The sequence below is a fragment of the Nicotiana attenuata genome, chromosome 1 (assembly GCF_001879085.1).
Source record: "Nicotiana attenuata strain UT chromosome 1, NIATTr2, whole genome shotgun sequence".
NCBI lineage: Eukaryota > Viridiplantae > Streptophyta > Magnoliopsida > Solanales > Solanaceae > Nicotiana > Nicotiana attenuata.
In genome coordinates this window covers 109,088,313-109,115,816 of record NC_031989.1, presented here as the reverse complement: position 1 = coordinate 109,115,816, position 27,504 = coordinate 109,088,313, and the positions used below count along the sequence as shown (strand labels likewise).

The window sequence follows — 27,504 nt, the reverse complement described above, 5'->3', positions numbered from 1 at the left end:
TATTGCTAGAAAGATGGAATATTATCAAATCTTCATCGCCGATCTAACTCCTCATCTCTCTAACTTCCTCGCCGCCTAGCCGGTCATCTTCTCCGGAGGCGGCGATTGGTGGCGATGTGGCGGCAGAAATCGAGGAAGGGAGGAGTCGGCAGCTACTATGCTAAAATGAGAGAGGAGATAGTAAAGAAAGTTTCTTTAAATGTATTTTTTTTTATGTTAAATTTTTATGGCAAAATTTTTATGGTATGTTGTACTCGGGTATTTACTTGACCTACTTAATAGCCACTTGAAGTGTTAAAATAAAAAATGACTAGGTTGAGATGTTCAGTTGATCGTTAAGGACAACTTAAAGGGATGCTTTATGTATTTCGCCTTCCTTAATTTCTATGTGTAGTCACATACCATCATATAAAACAAAATTGAGGGACATAAAATAGCTCCACTGATGATTGTTGATCAATTGAGGGTTATCTCAAACGTCTGTATTAAAATACACATAGAAAATCATCCAATTCATTTCACTTTTTGTAATGGCTAGCTCCAAACTCAGATAAAAGAAAAGAGTTGTGATACCTTGATAGCTAAAGAATAAAAAAATATTAACTTATTGAAGTGAACAATTGCTGCCTGTAAGCCTGTGTAGGTTTTGTTCTATTTTTCCTTTGTCAATCTAGAAAAGATTCGTTACTATTTTCATTTTGCTCTGTCATAAGTCATAACTCAACTATCATCCAACATCTACCAAACACAGTATTACAGATTTCGATGTTGACAACAGATGAGCAGGAAATACAATGGAAATAGGCAAACTTCCTACTTCTGTTCCTACCTAGGAAGGCTGTGCAAGAATCTCCTTATTTACATTAGCACTATCGTCGCCTTTGGAGTTTTTTTCTCCAGTTTGTACATCGTCGTTTCCATTTTCTACTTGTCCCTCTTTCTGCTTACCCTTTCCATTTTCAGCAGGTTGATCTTTCTGCTTAGCCCTTTCGCTAGATTCTGTAGACGAGGAGGATTCGGAGTTCCTTTTAGACTTGCTGCCACTGTCCTCTGTGAAAAGGGAAAAGAGGGAGAAAAGAAAAGATAGCAATGAGTTCATCAATACTGAAATATGGCTCGAGATGGATTATGTAAGGGTATCATAGTGCCTCTATTTGAACTAGCTAACTCAGACAACATAACTGACACTAGGGATGGCAAACGGGCAGGTCGGGACGGATATAGGCAGGTTGAAAACGGGTAATAAAAAGACAGATAAATTAGCCGACCTGACCCATATTTAATACGGAAAGAAAATGGGTTAACCGGCAGATAATATGGATATCCATATATCCATGACTTCTTAAATATGATCATTTTTGGGGAGGAACCCCAAATTTGAGTCTTTACAAATGTAAAAGTTAAACCTATTAGTTATCCACTGGTTATCCATTTTCTAAGTGGATAATATGATTCTTATCCATCTTTGACCTGTTTTTAAAAAGTTCATTATCTAACCCATTTTTAGTGGGTAATATGGATGAATAACTGTTTTTTTTTATTAATTTTCCCACCACTAACGGACACTGAGAAAGTTTGTATTACACAACTATAACCATGCAAAGCTATATGATGATCTTCTTACCCTTCCCATTTTCAGCAGGTTGATCTTTCTGCTTAGCCTTTTTGTTAAAATCTGCAGCCGTTGAAGATCCTGACTTTCTTTTAGACTTGCGTTGTCTGAACTCTGTGAAGAGGAAAGAGAGAAAAGAAAAGAACACGGAAAAGATAGCAGTGAGTTCACCAACATTAAAATATTCCTAGAGTTGGACTAGTTAAGGGTATCATAGTTCCTCAATTTGAACTAGATAACTCAAACATAATTGACACTGACAAAGTTTGTAAAGCAATATTCTGCTTGTTATCATATGCATTATCTGATAACTCATATATCTACACATTAGACTTCATATTGGCCTTGGATTTTTACTTTACATCAAAGAATAAACAAAAAATGATGATAAATGATACATTTATGTAACGAATCTCTGAAGCTTGTCACGAGGAAATTTCACTTCAGAGAAAACTTGAAATTCAAAATGATCCAAATAAGGTGGGATAACTAATCATTCTGCTTACTTTGAAGTGTAGCATTATATAGAAGAAATAGTAAACCCCAGCCCCTCTCAACCACTGGAAAAATAGCATGGACGTTCCAAGTACATCATTAAAAATGATGCATTAATTTGGAGACATTCTGAATTATATTCTAGACAAGAGAGACAAAGATACTAGCAAAGTTAACTGTTTAAATTTTTTAAAATTATGATGGAAAAACTATCACTTTCAGAGTGCTTGGTAGCAATAAGCATGGCGTAGAGAGAGATAATGTACTTTGTAACTCTCCAATTTTTCAAGCCCAGTATATTCTTATGCAGAACCTACTTGGATAAATTCTCTTCCAACTTTCTGATCTTATTTTAACACATACAGATATAAAATACCAACGGTTGTTTAGAATCGGCCAGCAAGAAGTGCATTTCTAAAAAAAATCTTTTCCGGCTCCCTTCTTTGTTTGGGGTGCGAGAGGTAAAGGTTTCCAGAGATACATACAAGGGCATAATTTTCAAGGTAACGCAAGGAGATTCTAATCAATTTAAACTAACACATGTGAACAAAGTTTCTTTCTGTCATTTTCTTAACATTCAAGAGTTACAACCACACAACATCCATCTTATTAGCAAAACAGAGGACGAGCAAATTTCTGCCCAGCTGCATAAACATTTTTATTTCTACAAGCTCACAAAACATATCGGCATACGATAGAATACCTAATCATGTAAATAACATGTCATTTCTTGTTAGTTTTAAACTTAAGGACAATATCTACAGGTCAAAGGAAATCAAACCATCTTTACATATGTAACCACTAAGCCCAACTCTCATAAAACTGAATTAGTAAAAACAGATTGTAGTTTAACCAGAGAGATACTACTAACGTTTCGAAAAATAGAAGCGAGCAGATATGATGGAAGCAATACTATTAACTGAGATGCAATTCTCCATGTCAATTGAGATGCCCACTCTGTCCCAAATTAGCACAACCTCATTTTCTTTCTAAGCTACACACCAGGACCTTATTGCAGTTCACTATACTGAATCAGCTGCTTTATTATTTGACACAAGCATTATATAGAAGATTAATCGCCACAAAATTTTCTCCAGTGCATCCTACGTAATGAGCTTTATAAACTGTCATTTGTCGGTGAATCTGTTAGGTGACTTTGGCTTCTAGGACTTTCTCAAATAACTACTCCAGCTCTTGCTTCAATATGAGTTCTTCATTTTGGAAACTACTTTAACTCAATGTATCTAATTTTCTTCTTTCTAATTGCATGCAGAACTATTATGCTTCCACCTATACCTTCTATGCGTTAATACCCTTCCCTAGAGGCAGACAAAAGAAACAAAATATGATGAATTTCTATTTTAAACATACCACGGGAAGTACTTAACGTCGCTACAGAGAGTAGTGAATCCTCATCATCATCCTTGTCAACCAGATGATGACCCACGGGTGAAGCTGTACCACCCTGTCGCCCACCTCGAGCGCGACCAGCACCGCAACGTCTACGAAGAGTCAGAGCGGGCCCATCTTCATACTTGGCAGGCGGTGCATAATCTGCATCAAAAGATAATCTGCGACCCTGGGATGCAGCAAGTAAAGCCTCGGCCGATACGGAGCTCACAGTCCGAGCCCACCCTCTAACTCTTTCATCAACAGCTTCCTGCTGCATCTCCAAGCCCATGCGATAAAGATAATGCAATGCTCTTCCCTAAAAACATAAAAGAGATAATAATAGAGGAAAGTTAATGACTTTTAAATAAAAACTAAAAAAAAACAATGTCATGATTAATTAAAGAAAGTCGCTTTTTACAATAAAACTAAAAACCGATGTAGTGATTGATTAAAGCAAGTCACTTTGCATTTACCAATGCCTCGTGCTGGCCTGCATATGACTGATAACCTCTGTCAGCACGTCGCACAGGATTCCCAATCAGAGTGCGCGTGATTCTCCTATACCAAATCATGTAAGGATCATCATTGGGGATGGTAACATGCGCAGGAACGTCTTGCACAACACGATCAGCTCTCTGCCCCCACAAAGCAGTCTGTTCAGCAATGAACTGCTGAAAAACAGGATCAGCCTTGTAACGTTTATCCCTCAAAAAGTGTCCGTCTTCCCACTGATTATTATCTGGAACACCCTGCGCAAGCCCAAACTGCCGTAACACACGTTTTGGCACGTGATCCTCCACTATATTTTGACAAATAAGTGGCACAGATGCCATCCACACGTGTCGCCCACGGGAGCACCGCTCTGGTAAATCAGCTATGATTCCCTCATCGTAAGGTTGCCAGATGAACTATTAAATCAAAATGACAGCTTGTTTATGTTATTGGTGGAAAATCATAATGATGTGCAATGAAACATAGTATAAATGCAACTACTAATCCTACCTGATCAGGTGTCATAGTATCAAACTGGTCCCTATACAACGGTAGGAAGTGGCCTGCAACGATATCACGGTCCACACCTCTCCCCCACTTCTTTGCATAAGGAGGAGGTGAAGGTGGCTCAGGAGGAGGGACTTCATCAGGGTTCAAGGGGGGCTGGGGACGAGGAATCGGCTGTATAGATAACAATCTCTCCCAAGCCCATACCTACAAAAGAAAGAAAAAAATAACGATCGCCTTACAATTAAGTAATAGAAAGATTTTCTAATTAAACTAACAAAATAATTGAAACTTTTCCTAATTATTCATGCATTTGGAAAACAATAATACAAACGGAACTAAATGTTAACATACTAATTATTAAATGAAACTATAAAACAACTAACTTAAATGAAACCAAATGATAACAATCACGTGTCAATCTATTTTGCTAATTTGTTAATAAGTAAGCAAGTTCAAAAAGAAGATAATAAGAGTTACCTGCAAAAGAGACAAGAAGCCACCAATGTCTGATTTTTGCTCCATGGACGATCGGCACAAACACCTATACAGGTAAGATAGTGCAGCAGATCCCCAGCTATAGTGTACAGTCTTGCCAAGATCCTCGAGCAAGGGCAAAAACTCCAAATTAACTCTGTTCCCTGAAGTGTCAGGGAAGATGAGGCCACCAATCATCCATAAAATGTAAAGCCGGCATCGCTTATGGACCTCCTCATCAGGATCATCATCGGTAAGATCTGCTAACTGGGTAACATGTGCATCAATGGCAGATATCTTCAATCTGCAACCCTTCAACGCTGCTACAGGGGGGCGAAAACCAGTCAGACGCTCCATCTCATCCTGCCACATAGAACATGACTGCTCCTCTACAGCGTGCACAGGTTGTCCATCTACGGGGAGCCCGTACATAATCTCAATGTCTTGTAGTGTGATGGTTGCCTCACCACTTCGAAAGTGAAACGTGTGTGTCTCTGGGCGCCAACGCTCCAAAAGCGCTGTGATCAATGGCCAATCAAGTTGTATCCTACCGACGGCATACACTCCCCAGAATGCTGATCCGTATAAGCATTGGATGATACGATCGCACTGGGGATGATCTCGCATATGACGCCAAAAGTTACCGTCCACACGGCGTGGATGGACTAGATCAGTATCCCCAATGTCTCCTTCCCAAACAAAATGCGACCTATGCATAGACTGCAGCTTGAGCACACTATACTCTAAGGGACCGGGATGAACACGTGAAGGCTCCATCCTAAAATGTACCTACACAATCAAGAGATTATAATCTATAAGCCAATGCATAAAACAAATAAATCAAATGAGACTAAATGTTAACATACTAATTATTATATTGCATTTGCTATCTATTACTAACATAAATACCAACTATCATAACAAATGAAAAAGAAATGCTTTAATTACTTTAAATAATAAACTTGTGACATTAACAAAAAATCACAAATTACATATTATCTAATTAAAGTAACATAGATTCAAAATAAATTCTATGGACCTAATTAAATATTATATATTACAACAATCAGATTGGTTGTTTCAACAAATCTTCGGAACTTCAATTGATTGATAACATTGAAAAACCAAGTTTGTAAAAAATAAAAATAAATGTTTCTTTTCGTAAATTCGAACTATCATTCTTTCACTAAGCTAAATACTAAAATTTTAACAAATTCAGTTAGTGATTCAGAAATTCACTTTCTGTCTCATATTCCAAACTAACATCATATTTAAAACTGATAAATGGACCTTGGGCCTAACTCAACCCCAAAAGCTAGCTTATGAGGTGAGGATTGCCCAAGAGTATATAAGGAGACCAAGGACCTCAAATACCCAGAATATACTTTAGTCTGCCAAGATCTTTAGTCTGAAAGTGTTGAAAGAGATGTTGCTTCAACTTAGTAATACCATCCTGATCATTGCCGGTAATAACAATATCATCAATATAGACCACCAGATAAATACAGAGACTTGAAGGAGAATGCCGATAAAACACAGAGTGATCGGCTTCACTACGAGTCATGCCAAACTCCTGGATAACTGTGCTGAACTTACCAAACCAGGCTCGAAGAGACTGCTTTAATCCATAAAGTGACCGGCGCAAGCGACATACAAGGCCACGAGATTCCCCCTGAGCAACAAACCCAGGTGGTTGCTCCATATAAACTTCATCCTCAAGGTCACCGTGTAGAAAAACATTCTTAATGTCCAGCCATGGATAGAAAAAGGCGGACTGATGCTATCTTAGCCACGGGAGAGAAAGTATCACTGCAATCGAGCCCAATATCTGAGTATATCCCTTGGCAACAAGACGGGCCTTAAGTCGATCAACCTTGCCATTAGGACCAACCTTGACTGCATAAATCCAAAAACAACCAACAGTAGATTTACCTGAAGGAAGGAACAAGCTCCCAAGTACCACTCGTATGTAATGCAGATATCTCGTTAGTCATAGCATGTCGCCATCCTGGATGAGACAATGCTTCACCTGTAGACTCAGGGATGGAAACAGAGGACAAAGAAGATATAAAAGCATAATGGGATGATGACAAACAATGATAACATAAATCGACATAATGGGGATTAAGATTAAGCGTGGTCCGTATACCTTTCTAAAGGGCAATCGGTGTACTAGGAGACAAGTTTGTAGTAGGAGCAGGGTCAAGTGCAGGACGTGAATCAGCTGGGCCTGATGCTGGGCACGGACAACGATGATAAGAGTGGTGTTCCTTTGGCTGGAAATCTAGGAGGAACAACACTAGAGTCCTCAACGGTTGGTATAGGTAAGACTTCTGTGGTTGAAGGTAGAGGAGGAGCTATAGTAAACTCCTCAAAGGTCGGTATAGGTAAGACCTAAGATATATCAAGGTGGTCAGAAGAGGTAAAGAAAGGTGTACACTCAAAAAATGTGACGTCGGCTGACATAAGGTACCTACGAAGATCAGGTGAATAACAACGATATCCCTTCTGAACATGAGAATAACCAAGGAAGATACATTTGAGAGTACGAGGAGCTAACTTATCTTTCCCGGGGGCTAAGTTATGAACGAAATATGTGCTCCCAAAAATACGAGGGGAAGAGAGTATAAGGGTGACTGGGGAAACAATATTGAATATGGAATCTGATTCTGGATGGGAGATGAAGGCATCCGATTAATCAAATAACAAGCTGTGAGAACTGCATCGCCCCAAAAACGCAGCGGAACACGAGATTCAATGAGAAGTGTGCGAGCAGTCTTAATGAGGTGCCTATTTTTTCTCTCTACAACCCCATTTTGCTGAGGGTTATAAGGACAAGATGTCTAATGAATAATTCCTTGAGAAGTCATAAACTGCTAAAACTGAAAGGATAAATATTCCAAGGCATCTGCCAAAAGTGCGAATAAAAACACCAAATTGATTTTTGATTTCAGCACAAAAATTCTGGAATATAGAAAACAACTCAGAACAATCTTTCATTAAGAAAAGCTAAGTACATCTTGAATAATCATCAATGAAACTAACAAAATAGCGAAATTCCAAGGTTGAACTGACTCTACTAGGACCCCATATATCAGAATGAACTAAAGAGAAAACAGACTCTGCATGACTCTCAACACTACGCGGAAAGGAGGCTCCGGTATGTTTCCCAAGCTGACACAACTCACAATCTAATGTAGACAAACTAGACAAACTAGGCATTATCTTCTGAAGTTTGGATAAACTCGGATGTCCTAAACGTGTGTGAATTAGGTCTGGAGAATCTGTAACTAGACATGTTGTGGAGGGATTGAGTGAGTTAAGGTAGTAAAGACCTTCTGATTCACGCCATGTGCCAATCGTCTGTCCCGTACTGCTGTCCTGCATAATAAAAGAATCATCAATAAAACATATACCACAATGGAGGGCACGAGTCAAACGACTAACATATGCAAGACTAAAAGGACAACCAGGGGGACATAAAGAACGGAATCTAAAGTGACAGAAGATAAGGGATTAGCTTGTCCAACTCCTTTTGCTTTAGTTTGAAACCCATTCGCTAAAGTAACAGTGGAAAGAGACTGTGAATACACAATATTCGACAAAAGTAATTTATTACCAGAGATATGATCAAAAGCGCCTGAGTCCATGACCCATGATCCAAGAGTACTAGACTGGGAAACACAAGCAAAAGAATTACCAGCAACAGAAGTATCAGTCTGAGCAACCGAGGCTACTTGTGGAGATGTTTGCTTACTTGCTTGATATTGAAGGAACCCATTATATTGCCCAGGACCATATAAAGAGACCAAGGACCTCAAATCCCTCCGATGTGGGACAACTCAACAAAAACTAACATCACGCTTCCAATTACTTTCTAAGTGGTAAAATTAGCATATTAACATTGCGTATTATGCTTCTATTTAAGTAAAACATTTTAACATTGCTGAATATTCTTTATTTAACATTTTAAATTTGAATATTATTCTTACTTACTCTTTATTTACCCCATTACTATTTTCTGTCTGACAAAGTTGGATAGATCCTTCTCAAAAGAACAAAAAAAAATTGGATAGTTATTAGGATTTTGCTTACTAATTATTGGACAAGTATATTTGGAGAGATATTTACTTGCTATCAGGGCTTCTTTCACCTTCTTTAGCTGAGGGTCTATCGGAAACAGTCTCTCTGCCCTTTCAGGATAGGGGTAAGGCTGCGTACATCCACCCTCCCCAAACCCCACTTGTGAGATTATACTGGGTTGTTGTTGTTGTTGTTGTTTGTATATTTGGAGAGATAAAAAGCTTCTTTGCTTTAGAAAAAACTAGTATGAATAAATGGTGATTGTTTTATATCCAAGGATCTGACCTAGTGATCACTAAAGCGGGAGGACCATGAGGTTCTTAGGTTCAAATCTCAGCAGAGGCAGAAATTGCTAGGCGATTTCTTCTTATTTGTCTAAGTGTTGGTATGTAGAATTACCCGGTACCTGTATTGATGGTAGGTAGCGAGTATCCAATAGAATAGTCGAACGGGTAATTGGTTTAGGAGAAAACTAAATTTGATTAAGTTTTCCTATAGTTACTACTCAAATATGAACTTAATGGACACCGAAGGGAATGACCTAGTGGTCAATAAAGTAGATCGAGAACCATGAGGTTTTTAAGTTCAAAATTTCAGTGGAAACAAAAACACTATGGTAATTTCTTCTCATCGGTCCACGCCTTGATGGACAAAGTTATACCCGATAAATTGTTATAAAAGTATTGGCTATCTATAACTAACATAACAACTAACTAAAAACACACACTAAAATTTCAAATTAATAGCATTAAAATTCGAAAATAATGACAAAAAATATAAATCATGTTTATAGGATACAATACTATCAAATATATATGAATAACATTATTTCATAAAAAATAAAGTACCTCTTTTGAAGAAAAATTTTCAAATTTGACAAAGTTTCCAGAACTTCAATTTCACGAACTTTCAACCAAAAATCTTGATTTACACCTCCACTACGCTGCGGGTGTTAGTTGCTTTGTTAAGAAGTTGAAGATATGGGATTTTGGGAGGCTCGTTTCGCCTGTAAAGGTAGCGCTTTCGGGGGGGGGGGGGGGGGAAGGTGGACGTCGAGCTCTGAACTCAGAGAGAAGTTTAATTTTTTGAGTATGTAGACTGAATAAACAGCGACCTATGGTTAACTAATTTTCCACCAAATTTTTTTGGGGACCATGGGAGAGGGCGGTGAGGGGTGACTGGGTGAATACCTGAAAACCCCCTAAACTTGGCACAAATTATTCGTGGTGTTAATTATCCCCTCAACTTGTTCTTTTGAGAGTTATTACCCCTGAACGCTGATGTGGCAAAAAGTGTGGGTGCACTCGCCTGTCACGTGGATTTTTCTGTATATGTGATATTTTTCTGAAAAATAAAAAATATTTTTACCTTTTTAAGAATGTTATTTTTTGAGATAATTTTTTTCGAATATAATTTATAGTAAAACTTGGATAGAACTACATTATTTAGGCTAAATTTTTTATTTGGCTAAAAATAATAAAGTTTTAGTTAATCTTTTTTTGAATTTGACCCAAAAATAAAGATTTATACAATTGAAATAAATAGTCAAGGTATCTAAAAAGTTATAAAAAATACATAGATTGAAATTAATTATTTTGTCTATAATTTTTTATATAGCTCTAAATTACGGTGCTCTAAAAATATATTATTTTTACAGATTTTATTCGAAAAAGTAAATATACACAGTTAAAATAAATAGTCATTGCATCAAAAGAAGAAATCAAAAGAGAGTACAATTGCAATATAATGACTATTTTATTTCAATTGTGTATTTTTACTTTTCAGGTAAATCTGTAAAAATATATATATATTGTTAGAGTACCGTAATTTAGAGTTATATAAAAAAATTATAGCCAAAATAATTAATTTCAAATTACGTATTTTTTATAACTTTTTAGATGCATTGACTATTTATTTCAATTGTATAAATCTTTATTTTCAGGTCAAATTAAAAAACAAAGATTAATTAAAACTTTATTATTTTTAGCCAAATAAAAAAATTTAGCCTAAGAATGTAATTATATCCAAGTTTTATTATAAATTGTATTCGGAAAAAATTATCTAAAAGGTAACATACTTAAAAAGGTAAACATATGTTTTATTTTTCAAAAAATGCCACATACACAGAAAAATCCACGTGGCAGGCGAGTGCACCCACACTCTTTGCCACATCAGCGTCCAAGGGGGTAATGACTCTCAAAAGGCCAAGTTGAGAGGGGTAATTAAGACCACGAATAGTTTAAGGCTGTAACTAGTAATCCGTGGCAAGTTTAGGGGGGCTTTAAGGTATTTTGCCATTTTAGGTGTCAATTCTGATATTTGATTTATCAATCTTTTTTAAAGAATTTTTTGTACATAATTAGAAATTAGATTAGAAGTACTATTAAAAATTCTCGTACAACTTTTTATAATTAAAAGATTCTTAAAAATTGAAAATAGTTATGGCTAAAGAAAAAGACGATTGGCACTCAAGGGTGTGGCCTAGTGGTCAATGAAGTGGGTGAGAACCATGAGGTCTCAGATCAATTTCCAGCTGAGTCAAAAACATTAGATTAGGTAATTTTTTAGTTGTGGTGCACGCAAGCTAATCCTGACACCAAAGAAAAAGCTGATAGATTCACGAAGTTATAATAATGTCACATAAAGTGAGTAAAAGTGAGGGAGCCAACTAAGTTTGATTAAGCACACATTTTATGTATGTATTGGTTTTGTCTAAACTTTAAGATGAATAAAACTCATGTAATATATGCAATATGAGTATAAACCAAATTAATAAATACATGATTAATGATTATCTTTTTTTTTAAAATTACCATTTAATTGTAGGTAATTTATCTTAGACTAATTTTTCTAAGACAAAAAATAAATGCATTCTTAATCATTCATAATCTCTTGGGATGCAATTAGTGATTTCTTTTAAGCAAAAAAAAAAAAGGAAAAGTTTGTTACGAAACTTAACTCAAAAGTAATAATATAAAACAAGAAAAGAGACAAGAATGTAGGGAGGAAGAGAGAAGAGATCCTTATTTCTTCCATGTATTCAAGTGTATACAACACGATGCCAAAACCCTCTATTTATAGGATTACATAGAGGCATACAAAAAAATGCCATAAACATGACATTAAACATTTTAGATCATGGAGGAAGATCATGGGGAGGTTATAGAGGTGTAGGAGTTACAACTATAATGGTGAGAAATAGTGGGAGTTATCTACATAATGGAGAAGAGTAGTGGGAGTAATTTCTTTAGGAGTTATAGACATCCACTAATATAATTATAATATTCCATAACACTCCCCCTTGGATGTCTATAGATAATGTGCCTCGTTAAAACCTTACTAAGAAAAAATCATGTAGGAAAAAATCTTAGTGAAGGAAAAAGAGTACACATATCTTGTAATACGCATTACTTGTTGCCTCATTAAAAACCTTGCCAGGAAAACCTAGTGGGATAAAACCTTATCTAAGGGAAAAAGAGTACAGCGCGTATTTGCCTCCCCCTGATGAAAACATCACTTTTGTTTCTTGGAGACGACGAATTTCAAGCTTGTATAATAACTTCTCTAATATTGAGATCGGCAATGCCTTGTGAAGAAGTTTGTCAAATTATCACTTGAACAAATTTGGTGAACAACGATCATGTCTGAAATAGAACTTTGGTGAAATATGCTTTATTTTGTCTCCTTTGATATATCTTTCTTTCGATTAAGATAAACAAATATCATCACCTTCACTATATTGGAATCTTTTCTTCAAGGAAAAGTCACACATCTGTCGTGTGTTGAGTCACTTGCTTTATCAGTTGCTAATATATTGACATAACTTGGATAAGTATGAACAATTGACTGCCTTGTGAAATAATAATATGGCAGTACCCTCACATATAGAATGAACTTCAGAAAATGCATAACCAATAAAACCTTGACAATACTGTTAGAATAAACAAATCTATATCATGGATTCCTTTTGTAATATAACACTAATCGTATTTCAATACACATAGGAGTAAAACTATATCTCGCTAGAATATTGTTATACTTATGGTTCTAGCAAGATAGATTAGTGCAGCAATTGCACTAGACACAAAAATAAATCATGTACACCATGATTACTCTAATCCACATAAGGATCTGCCGAAACTTTAACAATTTAAATCCTGCAAGGATTTTCATTATACGCATATTAAGTTTTTTATGTATTGCCAAATTAAAACCTGAAAAGGATTTTATCCACCGTAGGAGAACATATCTCCATATAACTAATGCCGGAATATTTACGAAAAATCTTGTGCTACAAGTCGTCTTTATGTCTATCGACTTGATTTTTCATTTCACTTTCAGGTGTTGAGACTATACGTTCAACTTTACATTTTTCAGGTGAAGTCAATTTTCATTGCGTATTTTTTATTTGGCCAATCATTTATCTGTCCAAATTCCATGACAGATTTGAGCTCAAGATCCTCATCAATATTAATAATATTGAACGCTATATTATATCAATAATATCGTCGACGATCATTTTACATCGGTTCCGTCGTTACCCACTAAATACATAACTTATTGAGATCTCTTTATCTCATTATTTTCAGGTACCTGAGCCCCTCCCATGAGGTCTTATGAATTGTTATGTCATGGTGCTCTTATATAGCACTTGCCTCCTTATTATGACCATCTTGAACATTTGCTCCTCTCCTTCTTCAAGGAGTTTTATCTTTATAACCGATTAGTCTATTACGCTTCATGCGTTCCATAGACTATGTCCATCATGAACTTTATTCTATTTGGAGCATTAATAGCTGAAATATGACATTTAGTTTTGGGTTATCAAATGCGCATGGCAATATTTTGCAAATGAATTATCACTTGAACTTCAAGTTCATATTTTCTTGTACGAGGATCTAGATGTATTCATAATAATTCATTCCACGTATCACTTTTTCAGCTGGCCATTTTCTCCCCCTAATGTTAGGATCACCAACACATTTCCCTACCTTCTTTGGGAACCCATTTTTGTGCATTGTGGTGTCACAATTAAATCATATAGCACATCCATATTTCAAGATGAAAATTATTTGGTTCCTTACCCTGAACCTATTGTGACCGGGATAATTTATCATAACTGTGACGACCTGGCCCGTCGTCACGTGAGTTACCGCCCCGTTTCCCCATCTTATGTTTCTCTATGCTTCATTGTCGGTATTTGATGTGATCGAGTTGGTTTGGATTGGTTTTGTTAGGAAATGAGACACTTAGTCTCTTTAAAGAAGGCTTATTTTGGAAAAGTCAACCGGATGTTGACCTATGAGTTAGAGGGCTCGGATGTGATTTTCGTTGATTTGGTTAGCTTCGGGGGATGATTTGTGACTTAGGAGTGTGATCGGAATTGATATTGGAGGTCCGGTGTAGAATTAGGCTTGAATTGGCGAAGTTAGTATTTTGGCGAATTCCGGTTGATAGGTGAGAATTTGATCCGAGGGTCGGAATGGGACTCCGAGAGTTGCTGTAGCTTTGTTAGGTGATTTTGGATGTGTGTGCAAAATTTCAGATCATTCGGAGGTGTTTTGGTCGGGCTTTTGATCAAATGCGCAATTCGGAAGTTTTAGAAGAACTTAGGCTTGAATCCAATGTAATTTGATGGTTTTGGTGTAAATTGTGGTGTTTTGATGATTGGAGCAAGTTTGAATGATGTTTTAGGTTGGCACTCTTGGTTGAGGTCCCGGGGGCCTCGGGGTGATTTCGGATGGTCATCGGGATGATTTTAGACTTGGTGAAATTGCTGGTTCTGTTGGTATCTAGTGTTTCCGCATCTGCGGAAGAAGGGCCGCATATGCGGTTCCACAGATGCGAGGGATTGGACGCAGGTGCAAGTCTTGAGGAAGTTTGCTGTTTCCGCAGGTGCGGGCTTCTAGCCGCATCTGTGGTGGCGCCGATGCGGTAGAGTGATCGCAGAAGCGGGAGTTGAGGGAATGGCATTTTCCGCAGAAGCGGACATGGAGCGCAGATGCGGTGTCCGCAAATGCGGATACCTGACCGCGGAAGCGGTCCTGGGCGAGTTTGGGAGTTCCGCAGAAGCGGATGAAAAACTGCAGAAGCGGTAGTCGCAGATGCGGTACAGGAACCGCATATGCGAAAATCACTGTTATCAGAAGGGTTTTAAAGCTCATTTTGTTCCGCGAGCTTAAGTCCATTTCCACCATTTTTAAGCAACCTTGAGAGCTCTTGGACGGAATTTGAAGGGGAATCCGACTAGGTGTGATTGGAGGTGAGTTCCTTGACCTAAATACATGAATTAATGGTAGAATTTACATTGAAATTTGTGGAAATTCATCAAAAGAGGGTAAAGCTAGGGCTGGGGAATTTGGTATTTCAAAGTGGAATTTGAGGGGTCAAATGGACTCCGATTTTGGTAATTTTGATATGTATAGACTCGTGGCGAGATAAGGAATCTGGTGATATCAATTTTCTGATTTTTCGAGAAGTGGGCTCGGGGCTCGGGTTTTGCCAACTTCGTGAATTTCGATATTTTTCGAGTCTTTTCGATTGGGTTGTGTTCCCTTAGCCTATTGTAATGTATTCCTTGTGGCTTTGATCAGATTCTACGCACAAGGAGGTTGATTCGCGAGGCAAGGGCATAACGAGCTAGGATTTTGGCCGGCTTGAGGTGAGTAATGATAGTAAATGATATCCCGAGGGTTTGAAACCTCGGATTTGCACAACGTAATGCTATATTGAGGTGAAACACGCGCTTAATGGTGAGCGCGAGGTTGTTACTACTGGGGATTGCGACTTGGTCCGTCTCGCTTGATATTTTACCGCGTATTTGACTGAGATGTTTTGTTTATCAGTATGATTTGGGCTTATTGCCATATTTTGGGCTTAACGCCGATTATTTGAATCCTTCGGGGATTGTTTTCACTATTTCCTCACTACTTGATACGTTATTTGAACTTAGTCCTAATGATTATACTGTTTTGCAAACTCAGCCACTTTAATTGAAACTTCTGAGATTTTAAAGGATATTTTACTGTTGTTTGGGCTGAGACCTATTATGTTATTGATGCACGAGGGGTTATGATATTCTGGACTGAGTGAGGCTTTCAGGCCTCAAGTGTATTGTGAGGAGGCTTTCAGGCCTCGAGTGATGGTGAGGAGGTTTTCAGGCCTCGAGTGTGATGTGAGAAGGCTTTCAGGCCTTGTGATGATATAGCGCTTGGGCCGTAAGGGGCCCCTCCGGAGTCTGCACACCCACAATGAGTGTGGGTACCCATGTGATATGAGAGTGAGCCCGAGGGGCTGATATTATGCTAAGTGATTGATACTGAGCCCGAGGGGCTGATACTGTTCTGAGCGATTGATACTGGGCCCGAGGGGCAGATTCCTACTCACTATTTACTTGTTGTTTTACCTGATTTACCTGATTTTAAAAAGCAGATTTCATTTGACTCTTTACTGTTCCACTGTTTTACTGTGTTTACTGCCTGATATAGAATTGCTTTGTGCAGTTATGTGTTTTCATGCCTTCGGTTATTATTTATTATTATTACTCACTGGGTCGGAGTACTCACATTACTCCCTGCACCATGTGTGCAGATTCAGGCATAGCAGAGTCCGCACCTGAGCGCTGGTTCCTTCCAGACCAGGCAGCGATTTGGAGATACGAGGTAGCTGTTGACGTCCACAGCCCCTTGTCTCCCCTATCTTATATCATTTATGTTTTCTTCAGACTACTGTATCAGATATTACTCTTTGTAGACTGATAGTAAACTCTGTAGTAGCTCATGACTTGTGACACCCCGGTTTGGGCTGTGCCGGGATTGTTTTCCTTTGTTTTATCGCTGATTCCGCATTAATGACTATATTAAGCATGTGTTAGAACTGTTAATATTAATTAATTGCTTTGAAAGAGGTGTTGCGTTGTTCTGGCTGGCCTTGTCTCCACGAGAGGCGCCATCACGACCGGGTTTGGGAATTGGGTCGTGACAATAACTTGGCTAGATGCGTACAAGTGCTGCTCTATATTAAATAATACATCTCATACCAAATTTCTTTTTGGTAATTTTATTCTCATAACCAATGGTTTAGCTATAATTGTAGGCGTACAATCTCTGCTAAACCATCTTGGATTTAAACCAGCATTATCAAGATAAATTTATATTCTGGATTGTGCTCTAATAATTTGAGCAATCAATCTTGCAAAATCCAAACTGCAAGTTGATAACAAACGCGCATGTGACCATACAATAGATGCATCTATTAAAATCATATAATAGTAAACGATCCACATGGCAGGTGACTGGGCCCATATATATATCACCATCTATTCGTTCCAGAAATTAAGGGATTCAATCCCAACCATAACTAGTATATCACGAGAATAAGCAGCACAAGAGAATTCTTGAAGAACCTTCTATTTCTTCAATATATGCCAATGTGAATTCTCAATCAATTTTTCACATCATAATTGAACCGGGATGGCCAACCGGTCATGACAACTGTTGTTTATTTCAATAAATATTTAATTTGCTATGGTATGTGATTCCATCAACAAGCTTATACATTTGTAGTACAAATAGAAGAAAAGTCGGGTAAGTTTTCATGTTTACCTGGTATGATTATAGTAATATGAAGATATTCAATCTTCCTTTCATTTAGAGCCTCAATATGCCAATCACTTTGGCTAATATCTTTGAAACTCAAAAAGTTTATTTTGAGACTTACTACAACACCAATGCCATAAATAATTTTATTTATCGGCTAGTAACAAATTTGCTCTTACAGAGCTCTCAATAATTTTGTACTACGAGATCTTTTATAACACCATCCAAGTGGTGAATTTTTCCTCCAGAGAGAAAATTATCTTATCGTAACAATTGTCATGGTCAAAATCATCATAAGCGAAATCTTTTCTTGCTTTAATTTTTCCTTTAATAACTTTTTATAAGGCATGGCAAAATATTATCGGCATACCAAATGTACACGACCAATGACATATTCGTGTAACCACATAGTAATGTTCATGATCTTTCTTTCTCTCAAACCTCCCCGTAGAGGTGTGTTGTAGTATTTATTCAACCATGCATAAATACATTCTTGTGCATAATTTGTATCACATATATATTTTCACACTCACTTCAGGAATGAGTCAGCATTTACAATGCTTATCACAAGTTGCATTCTTTCAAAAAACTGGACTATAATCGTCTGAGCGTGCCTCATATTTACAGACCATATTGATACACAATTCCTTCACCTTTGAAGGATTATTTGAGAACCCTTATTGTTCTCCTTTTTATAATTACCATAGTGATGACTATTATTATTTTGATCTTTGGCACGCCCACGTTCATTAGCCAATCACTTGTCTTCATTTAGATTTATTATACACCGCTATCACATTCACTTCAAGAATGGAGCAAATCAAGTGGGACAAGCTTCATGCTTTTTCATGAAAAATATATTATTTTCATTAGTCATCATTAGATCATCAATATGGTGCATGGGACTCAAACCCAATGCCTTGCCCATATAAAAACATGCTAGGCCATAATGAGTTGGGACTCAAATCCAACTCTTATCATCATAGTGCATCAGGACTTGAACCCAATGTCTAACCCTTATGGTGCACTGTGACTTGAACCCACCGTCTTAAAACCTCTTTCAAAATATTGCTATTTCAGGAGCAAATTCGAGATATATTACATTCTTTAGAAAATACATGTGTAAATTGTAAGTCTATAGCGTTGCAATCTTCTATACCTGCACTTAATATGTTAGTTGAAAATACAAGAATAATTTAAAAATCAGATACTGGTAGTACAAGTAATGCTCTTATGTTCTGGAGGAGAAATTGCTCCTGAACATTTTTTTTTAATTTCATCGGGAAAAGGAGAACTTAGCACTGTTTCTCAATCAGAATGCATTTTGTTCTAAATCACATTAACAATTATACATCTATATATAGCATGCATATAACTCATATATTTGGTTACTGGCACCATTTCTTAAAATGAGAAGGGATTGCTTTTATGTAAGAACAATCGTACTTAAAAATAATCTAATTTGATTTATAATTTATTACATGTTTATGCAAAAGTGACAGCATTGCATGTCACGACCCGGATTTTCTACCCTCGGGAGTCGTGATGGCGCCTACTAGTGAAAGCTAGGAAAGCCAACCAATCGAATTATTCACCTGGTTTCCATTTTAAATTCAGTAACAATTTAGAACCAACAATTAATAAACAACATAATTTAATAGGCGGAAGACTAAATTTCAAGTTTTAATAGTGCTACCAATATCAGTCCATAAAATCTACCCAAGACTAGTGTCACAATTTCACAGACTGTCTAAGAGTACTACAAATAAAGGTCTGAAAGAAATAACAAAATACTGTCTCTGGGATTACATAAAAGAAACAGGAATAATAGATAGAGGGAGACGCCAAGGCCTGCAGACGCCTGCAGAACTACCTCGGGTCGCCTGATGAACAAGGAGCAGAAATCTCACTGCGGTCCGAAATCTACAACACTGGGATCTGCACAAAAGAGTGCAGAGTGTAGTATCATCACAACCGACCCAATGTGCTGGTAAGTGCCTAGCCTAACCTCGGCGAAGTAGTGACGAGGCTAGGATCAGACTACCAAAATAAACCTGTGTAGTTAAATCATATACAGCGGAACAATACAAGCAGAAATGTACAGCTAAGGATGGGAGGGGGAAAACATGCTGCGGGGACATCGAATAAAATCAGAAGAACAACAAATAAATATAAGGATCACCACAGTTAAATTGAAGATAGGAAGGGGGATCATGCTGCGGGGTACAAGTATCAACAGAAAACCAACAATTAAATGTAGAGAAACCATAACTGAGTTATCAATAAAAATCAAGAAATGCAAAGACAAGTGCACGACATCACCCTTCGTGCTTTAACACTCTCTCACCAAAACAATGCACGGCATCACCCTTCGTGCTTTAACACTCTCTCACCAAAACAATACACGGCATCACCCTTCGTGCTTTACACCCTTCCTCACCCAAGCAACAATCACAAGCAATTTGGGCAAGGGAATCGATAACATCACAATAAAATCAAGTAACAACAGGAAATCAGTAAGTAAGCGTAAAGAACACTATAACTCAATCACCAGTAAAAATCAGGAAAATTAAGGACAAGTGCACGACATCACCCTTCGTGCTTTTACTCTCGTTCTCACCATGAAAATCAGTATAATTGGCACGACATCACCCTTCGTGCTTTTACCTCACATAATCACTCATATAAAGGCACGGAATGGTACATCGTGCGGTACGACATCACCCTTCGTTCTTTTACACTCTTCCTCACAAAATCATACACGGCATCACCCTTCATGCTTTAACACTCTTCCTCACCCAAACAACAAACACAAACAATAAGGGCAAGGAATTAAATAGAATCACCATAAAATCCTGGCAAGGGAACAACATTAAAAGCAATAACATCCCGGCAAGGGTACAATGTTAAAAGCAACAACATCCCGGCAAGGGAACAATGTCATAATCCTCTTCTCTTTTTCACATTTACTTCACAACTCGATTCACAATTTGAGCCAATGCTCTATAAGGTTCAATTGCCAATTAGACTTCCACAAATCACTTTACCACTTGAGCCAACGCTCTTCACTGTTCAAATACCAATACTCTTTCCACAAACCTTGCTCAACAATAGCAATCATCACATTAAACATGAACAATACAAATGGAGTTACATTAATCATAACATAAGACTCACGGGCATGCTTGACCCCAACGTATAGATACTCGTCACCATGCCTATACGTCGTACTCAACAAATAGCACATAGCAAATAGGACACAACTCCTAATCCCTCAAGCAAAGGTTAGACCAAACACTTACCTCGATGCCTCGAACACAACTCAAGCCTCAACTATCGCTTTACCTCTTGATTCCACAACCAATTCGCTCGTATCTAGCCACAAGTTACTTAATTATATCAATAAATTCTAAATGAATCAATCCTAATGCATGGAAATAAGTTTTCTAAAGTTTTTCCCAAAAAGTCAAAAATCGACCCCGGGCAACGTGGTCAAAACCCGAGGTTCGAACCAAAACCCGATTACCCATTCACTCACGAACTCAAATATATATTTTGTTTTGAAATCGGACCTCAAATGGAGGTCCAAATTCCTAAAATTTAAAAAACCTAGGTTCTACTCAAAACACCCAATTTTCCCCATGAAAATCTTTGATTTGAGTTGAAGTCATGTGAAAAGATGTTAAAGATTGAAGAAAGCGAGTTAGAAATAACTTACAATTGATTTGGAGAAGAAATTGCCTTTGAAAAATCGCCCCAGAGTGTTTTGGTTTTGAAAGAGTGTGAAAAAATGGTTGAAATGCGTCTAAGTTATGAATTTACAGGTCTCTAATGTCGCAATTGCGACCAGGGTTCACAATTATGAACCCTTCAGAATTCTGAGACTTTCGCATTTGCGAATAAAATGTCGCATTTGCGACCAAGTCAGATTTCCGGTCTTCTTCGCATTTGCGGTAGACCTTTCGCAACTGCGAAGTCGGATTTGCGATAGAAGAGTCGCATTTGCGACTAAGGCTGCCCAGGTCCGTTTTCGCATTTGCGAGGCTTTGTCGCATTTGCGAAGCCTGTAGACCTGATCATACCAACTGAAAAACCTGCAATTTTCTAAGTTAAAATTCCACTCCGTGGCCTATCCAAAACTCACCCGAGCCTTCGGGGCTCCAAACCAAACATGCACACCAACCTAAAAACATCATACGGACTTGCTCGTGCATTCACATCACCAACATAACATCAACAACTATGAATTTCGCATCAAAATCATGAAATCACTTAAGAACATCAAATTTTCTAATTTTCTCAAATAAGGTCCGATTCACGTCATTTCAAGTCCGTTTCTTTCCAAATTTCACATACTCGACTTAAATCACATATAAGACATGTACCGGGCTCCGGAATCAAAATACGGGCCCGATACCATCAAATTTCAAACACATTTCATTTTCAAAACTCATATATTTTTCAGAAAATAATTTTCTTTAAAAATTCATTTCTCGGGCTTGGGACCTCAGAATCCGATTCCGGGCATACTCCCAAGTCCCATATTTTCTTACGGACCTCCCGGGATTGTCGGAATACGGATCCGGGTCCATTTGCTCAAAATATTGATCGAAGTCAACTTAAATTCATTTTAAAGGCAAAATTCATCATTTTCCACAATTTTTCATAAAATGGCTTTTCGGCTACGCGCCCGGACTGCGCACACAAATCGAGGTTAGGTAAAAAAGAGGTTTTTAGGCCTCGGAATATTGAATTTATTTCTAAAACAAGTGATGACTTTTTGGGTCATCACATTGCATGATTCAAAATATAATATTTCTGGGATGTAATTTTAGTCCAACATCTCATGAATTTGAAGAAAGTAGAGATAAACACTAACCAACACATAATAAGATGATACTTCAAAAGTAAGTCTAGAAAATGTCATCACCAAATCGGGACTGGCTTGGGATGCAATAGTAGTAATTATGCTAGTGCAGTATAAAAATTTACCTTTCTCATCTTTATGCATATAAAACTAAATTAATGACAATAGTATCATCTTCCATAATTACCACAAGATCTCTGACGAGATGTAATCCAAAGTTTTCCTTGGCAAAAGAAGTTGTAGCTCTCGTGGAGAGCGTTTATCCCTTTTAGAAAGTCTGAGAGGAAATAGCAATTCGTGCCGATAACGTGTTACGAAACTTAGCTCAAAGTAATAATATAAAACAAGAAAATAGACAAGAATGTAGGGAGCAAGAGCGAAGAGATTCTTATTTCTTTCATGTATTCAAGTGTATAGAATGTGGTGCCAAAACCCTCTATTTATAGGATTACATAGAGGCATACAAAAGAATTCCATAAACATAACATTAATCATTTGAGATCATGAAGGAAAATCATGGGAAGGTTATGGAGGTGTGGGAGTTACAACTATAATGGTGAGAAGTAGTGGGAGTTATCTACATAATGGAGAAGAGTAGTGGGAGTAATTTCTTTAGGATTTATAGACATCCACTAATATAATTATAATATTCCATAACAAAGTTCAAATTTCAGCCTTGAGCTTTTTTCCTATCTTTATTTTATATCATTTCTATATTAAAAGGAGCGACCACTTCACGCGAGCCTTTTGACTTAGCACCTATATATTTAGACCTATATATTTATTTGAAAGGAAACCTTACTAAACAAGTACAAGTTACAGATTTCGAACCCAACAAATTAAATAAAATTTTAAATCGTACAAGTTACTAGGTTCGAAATTTTAGTGTTTGTACATATTTAGTCGATTTATTAACACATATACAGGGTCCAAGCCGAAGCTCTACTGAGATCGGTTGAACCCCTAGTTCATATTGTACATCCAGCCCTGAGCATACATTGACCAAGCACCAGTTCGGTACGACAGACAATCTTTATTCTGAGTCTCAACAACAACACATCCAGTAAAATTTTACTTGTAGGGTTTGGAGAGGGTAGAATGTATGCAGACCTTACCTCCGAAGGTTAGAGAAGCTGGAGACCCTCGGCTCTTAATTCTGAATCTGAGGAGCATACTTATAAATACAGCATGAAGGAAGTCTCACGGTTGACATGTTTGCCTAACAAAAACCACATCATTTAAATTACTCAAACACAAATGATTAAAGCAACATATGTGCTCAAGAAAGAGTGTTTAACCAAAAAATTGTTAAACCCTTTAGTTAAACTAATTAATGGAGAGATAGAAGGTAAATCTTAGCCAAACATAATTAAATCTAGATCAAGACATATTGAATACAAAAATCGGAGAAGAACAAGCTGATTTAATATTTCTTAAGATGATTATCATACATCGAATGTAAATGATAAACTTATATCTATGACAGGTTTGCACCATAATCGTAAGAGCACAGAAGGAGAAGAGAGAAAGCTGTTGATAACTAATAGATCCCCCCTTGTTGGTTCTGTAACGATGATTATAAATGTTGTAGCCAGATCTGGGTTTCGAGCCCCCTTGTAATGATCTCCTACTTCTCTATATATACTAACAATTTTCCCTTTTATCCAATGGACTTTGACCGGCGTGCTTTCTCATGACTGGGTCCTTCATTACTTGCCCAAACATTACACTTGTTCTGCGATGTAAGCTTTCTAATGGCCTGATCTCGGCAGTGACCGTGGTACTTGTCGCCATTATGCCTCGTGGGCACGACCATGGCTGGGTCGACCTCTTACCGTCCCCTTTAATGATAACCATCTGGTGGTTAGATTTTGACATATACAGTTAGTCTGTCCGCCCGTTGGGGTTGTCTTTTGGCGAGCTCAATGGGTGGACCCTGTGGATTCAAGGGTTAGGAGAAATCTGATCATTATGCGAGGACGGGGTCCTTATGGCGAGGTGGCAACGTGATATTTTAAGGACTTTACCGGACCATTACGTTGGTTCAGAGATGGATCGTCACGTCAATTTAGGGTACCATGAATGCTCGTTATGCGTCATTATGACGCACGTTTCCCAGACACCGTATCGTTTCCTGTGCCCTTTCAGCTTTTTGGCGGCTCTCGGGTTTCCCGCTCAGGGCATTTGTGTTCCTATAAATAGGGGGAACCCACCATTCGATTGTTACGCTTTTCGATTTACCTAAAGAATTTTGCAAACTTCCACCTTCTTCAGTATTTCACACTTCTGCTTTTGTCAGAATTCGACGTGACCATCCTCTTTATTTCTTCATCACTCTTGTTTATTCTGATCGAGCTAGACAAATGGCTGGTACTTCTTCCCAGACTGACACATTCGTCGAAGCTCCGAAGCCGGAAAATGATGCATCCCTTCTTGGAGAGGGAATAGAGGTGATGGAAGATGAGGGATTTCCGATAGTGGCTGAGATACTACCCCATCCTAATTATGGACTGACTTTAACAGCCCTGCCGGAGACAAACCGGAACCTGTCCCTTCCACCATGGATAAAGCGGTGATTACGATGCTCAAGGCTAAGTGGGGAATTCCAAATCATATCGAAATGGTACCGGGAGGGGGGGAGGGACAGACATTGTACATTTGGACCGCCCGGGGTACTGCGCATTTTACGCGTATCCTTTTATTGTCGGATATACGCTTCCTCTCCTCTCTCTAGTGGTAGACTTCTGCCGCTTCTACGAAGTATTCCCGGCTCAGCTCTCAGTGTACGCATACAAGCTCTCTTATGCTCATCAAGTATGCGGAGCTCGCCGATCGAGGGATTACTTTTGGGCAAATGCTTCATATTTCTGCCCCTCAATTTCTTCGGGGCACGATGATCCTCATGCGCCATCGAGGAACCAAGATTTTGGTGTTGAAGATGGACTATAAGGCTAATCGCCGCTTCTAGGAAAGCTATTTTTATGGGCGGATAGAGCACCTTGTGGCGGACTCGGCAGGGTTCTCTGAGACGCGGAACTTCGCTCGTAAGTTTTACTTTGTTTATTTTGCGATTCCTCTCAAGGTGGTCGTCAATCGTTCTTCTCTAGGTGATATTGCTAAGGACTTGTTTTCGTTCTTGCAGCCGAGAGACTACCTCCCCCACTAGTTGACGACATCCGTTAGTGGGTAAACACAATTCTTCCCCATACAATGGGTATTCGTGAGTGGGCGTCCTTCTACGAGAAATATGGGCGTAAGCCTCTCACTGGTGAGTCGGCCCGCTGCAATCTTTTCTTTTTCTTTGCCTTATGGTTCGATCTTGTCGTTATATGATCGTCTTTATTTGTTGGCAGGGAGAGCGCGAAGGACAAGGGCTCCTCTGCTCGCATTCCGTCAATCGGCGCCCCCTACCCGGCCTGCACCGAGGGTCGCTATCCGGCCTACATCGAGAGCCACTACCCATTCTGCACCTGCGGCCGGAGCCGTGTGCGCGGGGGCTATTCCTCTACTTGAGACTCCGGTTTCTACCGTCCGCTCTACGTGCAAGTCTTCCCGTGCTGGTAGTGGAGAGGCCCCATCGAAGAGACGACACGTGGCGTTCGAAGTGGTTCCTCAAGCCGAAACATCTTCGGGGGCGACCTTTCCTTGGTGGTGCCCGAAATCGATGGTGGTTCTAACCCGGGCGCAGAGGCTACGCCCGTTGTGAGCGGTCAACAGACTGACGTGGCAGAGAGACCGAGTCTCGAGGCTGCTGTTGCTGTCTCGGGCATCCCTTCGTCATCTCGGCCGAACCGCACTTCTTCTTCTGTCGAAGAGAGGGGAAAGGCATCGCGGTTGATGATTACGAGTCTGAATCCGACCTCGATCCTGACGATGTTAGGATGTTTGAGGAGAGCTGTCGACGCCTCCTTTTTCCTCGCGGAATCGGGTTCACGACATTCGGGAGGACAACTCTATTCCCTTGCGAGAATTAGGTTTTTGGAGTTTGAAGAGTCGCCACCTAATGATTATAGTGCATTAGGACACTTTAAGGAAGAATTTGAGATGAAGAACCAGAGTTTGGGTAAGGGCTAGAAATTATCTCGAGGGGAAGGATTTAGGCACCCCTCAAGATCCACTAGTGTGGTTCCCGGCCATGCTACAATTGTGACTTTGAATGCAAACAAACAAGTGAACAAGCAAGCATTGCAAATACGAGAAAATTATTACAAATAAGGAGCACAAAAGGTTGAAAAAAGTGCTGAATTTTAGGGAAGGAGCAGTTTAGTTAAAAGTGCAAGTAGGAAGAAGTCAAGTACTTAGTGCGAACAATCTGAAAATTATGTGAAAAACAGAAGTCGAAAGTGCAACAGCTTTTTAAGATTCAGAAAATTGTTAAACTAATAAAGAGGGAGGGGGGTCCTAGGTTTATATATTACATGGATCATTCGCACAACACTGGTACTCAATTGTACGCATAGTGTTATCGTGTAATCATTATCTCCATGTCTACCCTTTCCCACCCCGTTAAGGTATTAGAGCGCGGAATGGTATCGTTTGCCTATTGCATGCTATTACCCGTCCCAAGCTATCAGTCTCGGGGCATTAGGACTTCTAATCCTAAAAGGGGAAGAAAGGGATGGGGGCCTTTATGGAGTTTAAAGGACAAAAATTCTAATCGACATTCAAAAACAAGTAACAAGTAGGGGGAATGAACAGACAAACAGGTAAGTCTCACATAAACCCCGTAAATCAGATAACATCTAGTTTAGCATGCCTTTACATATACTGGTTATGGTCTTTAAAATTAAAAATTAAGCAGCGAGCGGACTGGTTCGATACATACATTTAGATAGGAAGCCCACATTAGGCAACTTGGATCCAATTGTCAGACCTTAAGGTATTTTAAGCGAGTGATTTAGAAAGTACTGGTTCTAGAAAAGTAGTCTAATGCCGGAAAGTACAGACTGCAGTCAGTTTAGAAATAAGTTTTAAGAGAATCA

The 27,504-nt window shown here is 38.5% G+C and overlaps 1 protein-coding gene across 1 annotated transcript; it reads right to left on the bottom strand.

The window, feature by feature from the left end:
- Window positions 583–10,005, bottom strand: LOC109231917 (serine/threonine-protein phosphatase 7 long form homolog). The gene is made up of 8 exons (XM_019397508.1): window positions 9,907–10,005; window positions 8,311–8,356; window positions 4,979–5,764; window positions 4,502–4,705; window positions 3,973–4,407; window positions 3,479–3,815; window positions 1,625–1,726; window positions 583–1,050 (listed from the first exon to the last, which is right to left on the bottom strand). The coding sequence occupies exons 3-8, from the start codon at window positions 5,750–5,752 to the stop codon at window positions 830–832; spliced, it is 2,073 nt and encodes a 690-aa protein (XP_019253053.1). The 5' UTR covers window positions 5,753–5,764; window positions 8,311–8,356; window positions 9,907–10,005; the 3' UTR covers window positions 583–829.

Bases quoted from the DNA above. Each gene is read 5' to 3' on its own strand.
- LOC109231917 (XM_019397508.1), bottom strand. From the start codon at position 5,752: ATGGAGCCTTCACGTGTTCATCCCGGTCCCTTAGAGTATAGTGTGCTC. The intron at 3,816-3,972 runs GTAAATGCAAAG...TTATGTTTTTAG, and splicing joins CAGGCCAGCACGAGGCATTG to GGAAGAGCATTGCATTATCT. The intron at 1,727-3,478 runs GTATGTTTAAAA...TCCTCTTCACAG, and splicing joins GACGTTAAGTACTTCCCGTG to AGTTCAGACAACGCAAGTCT.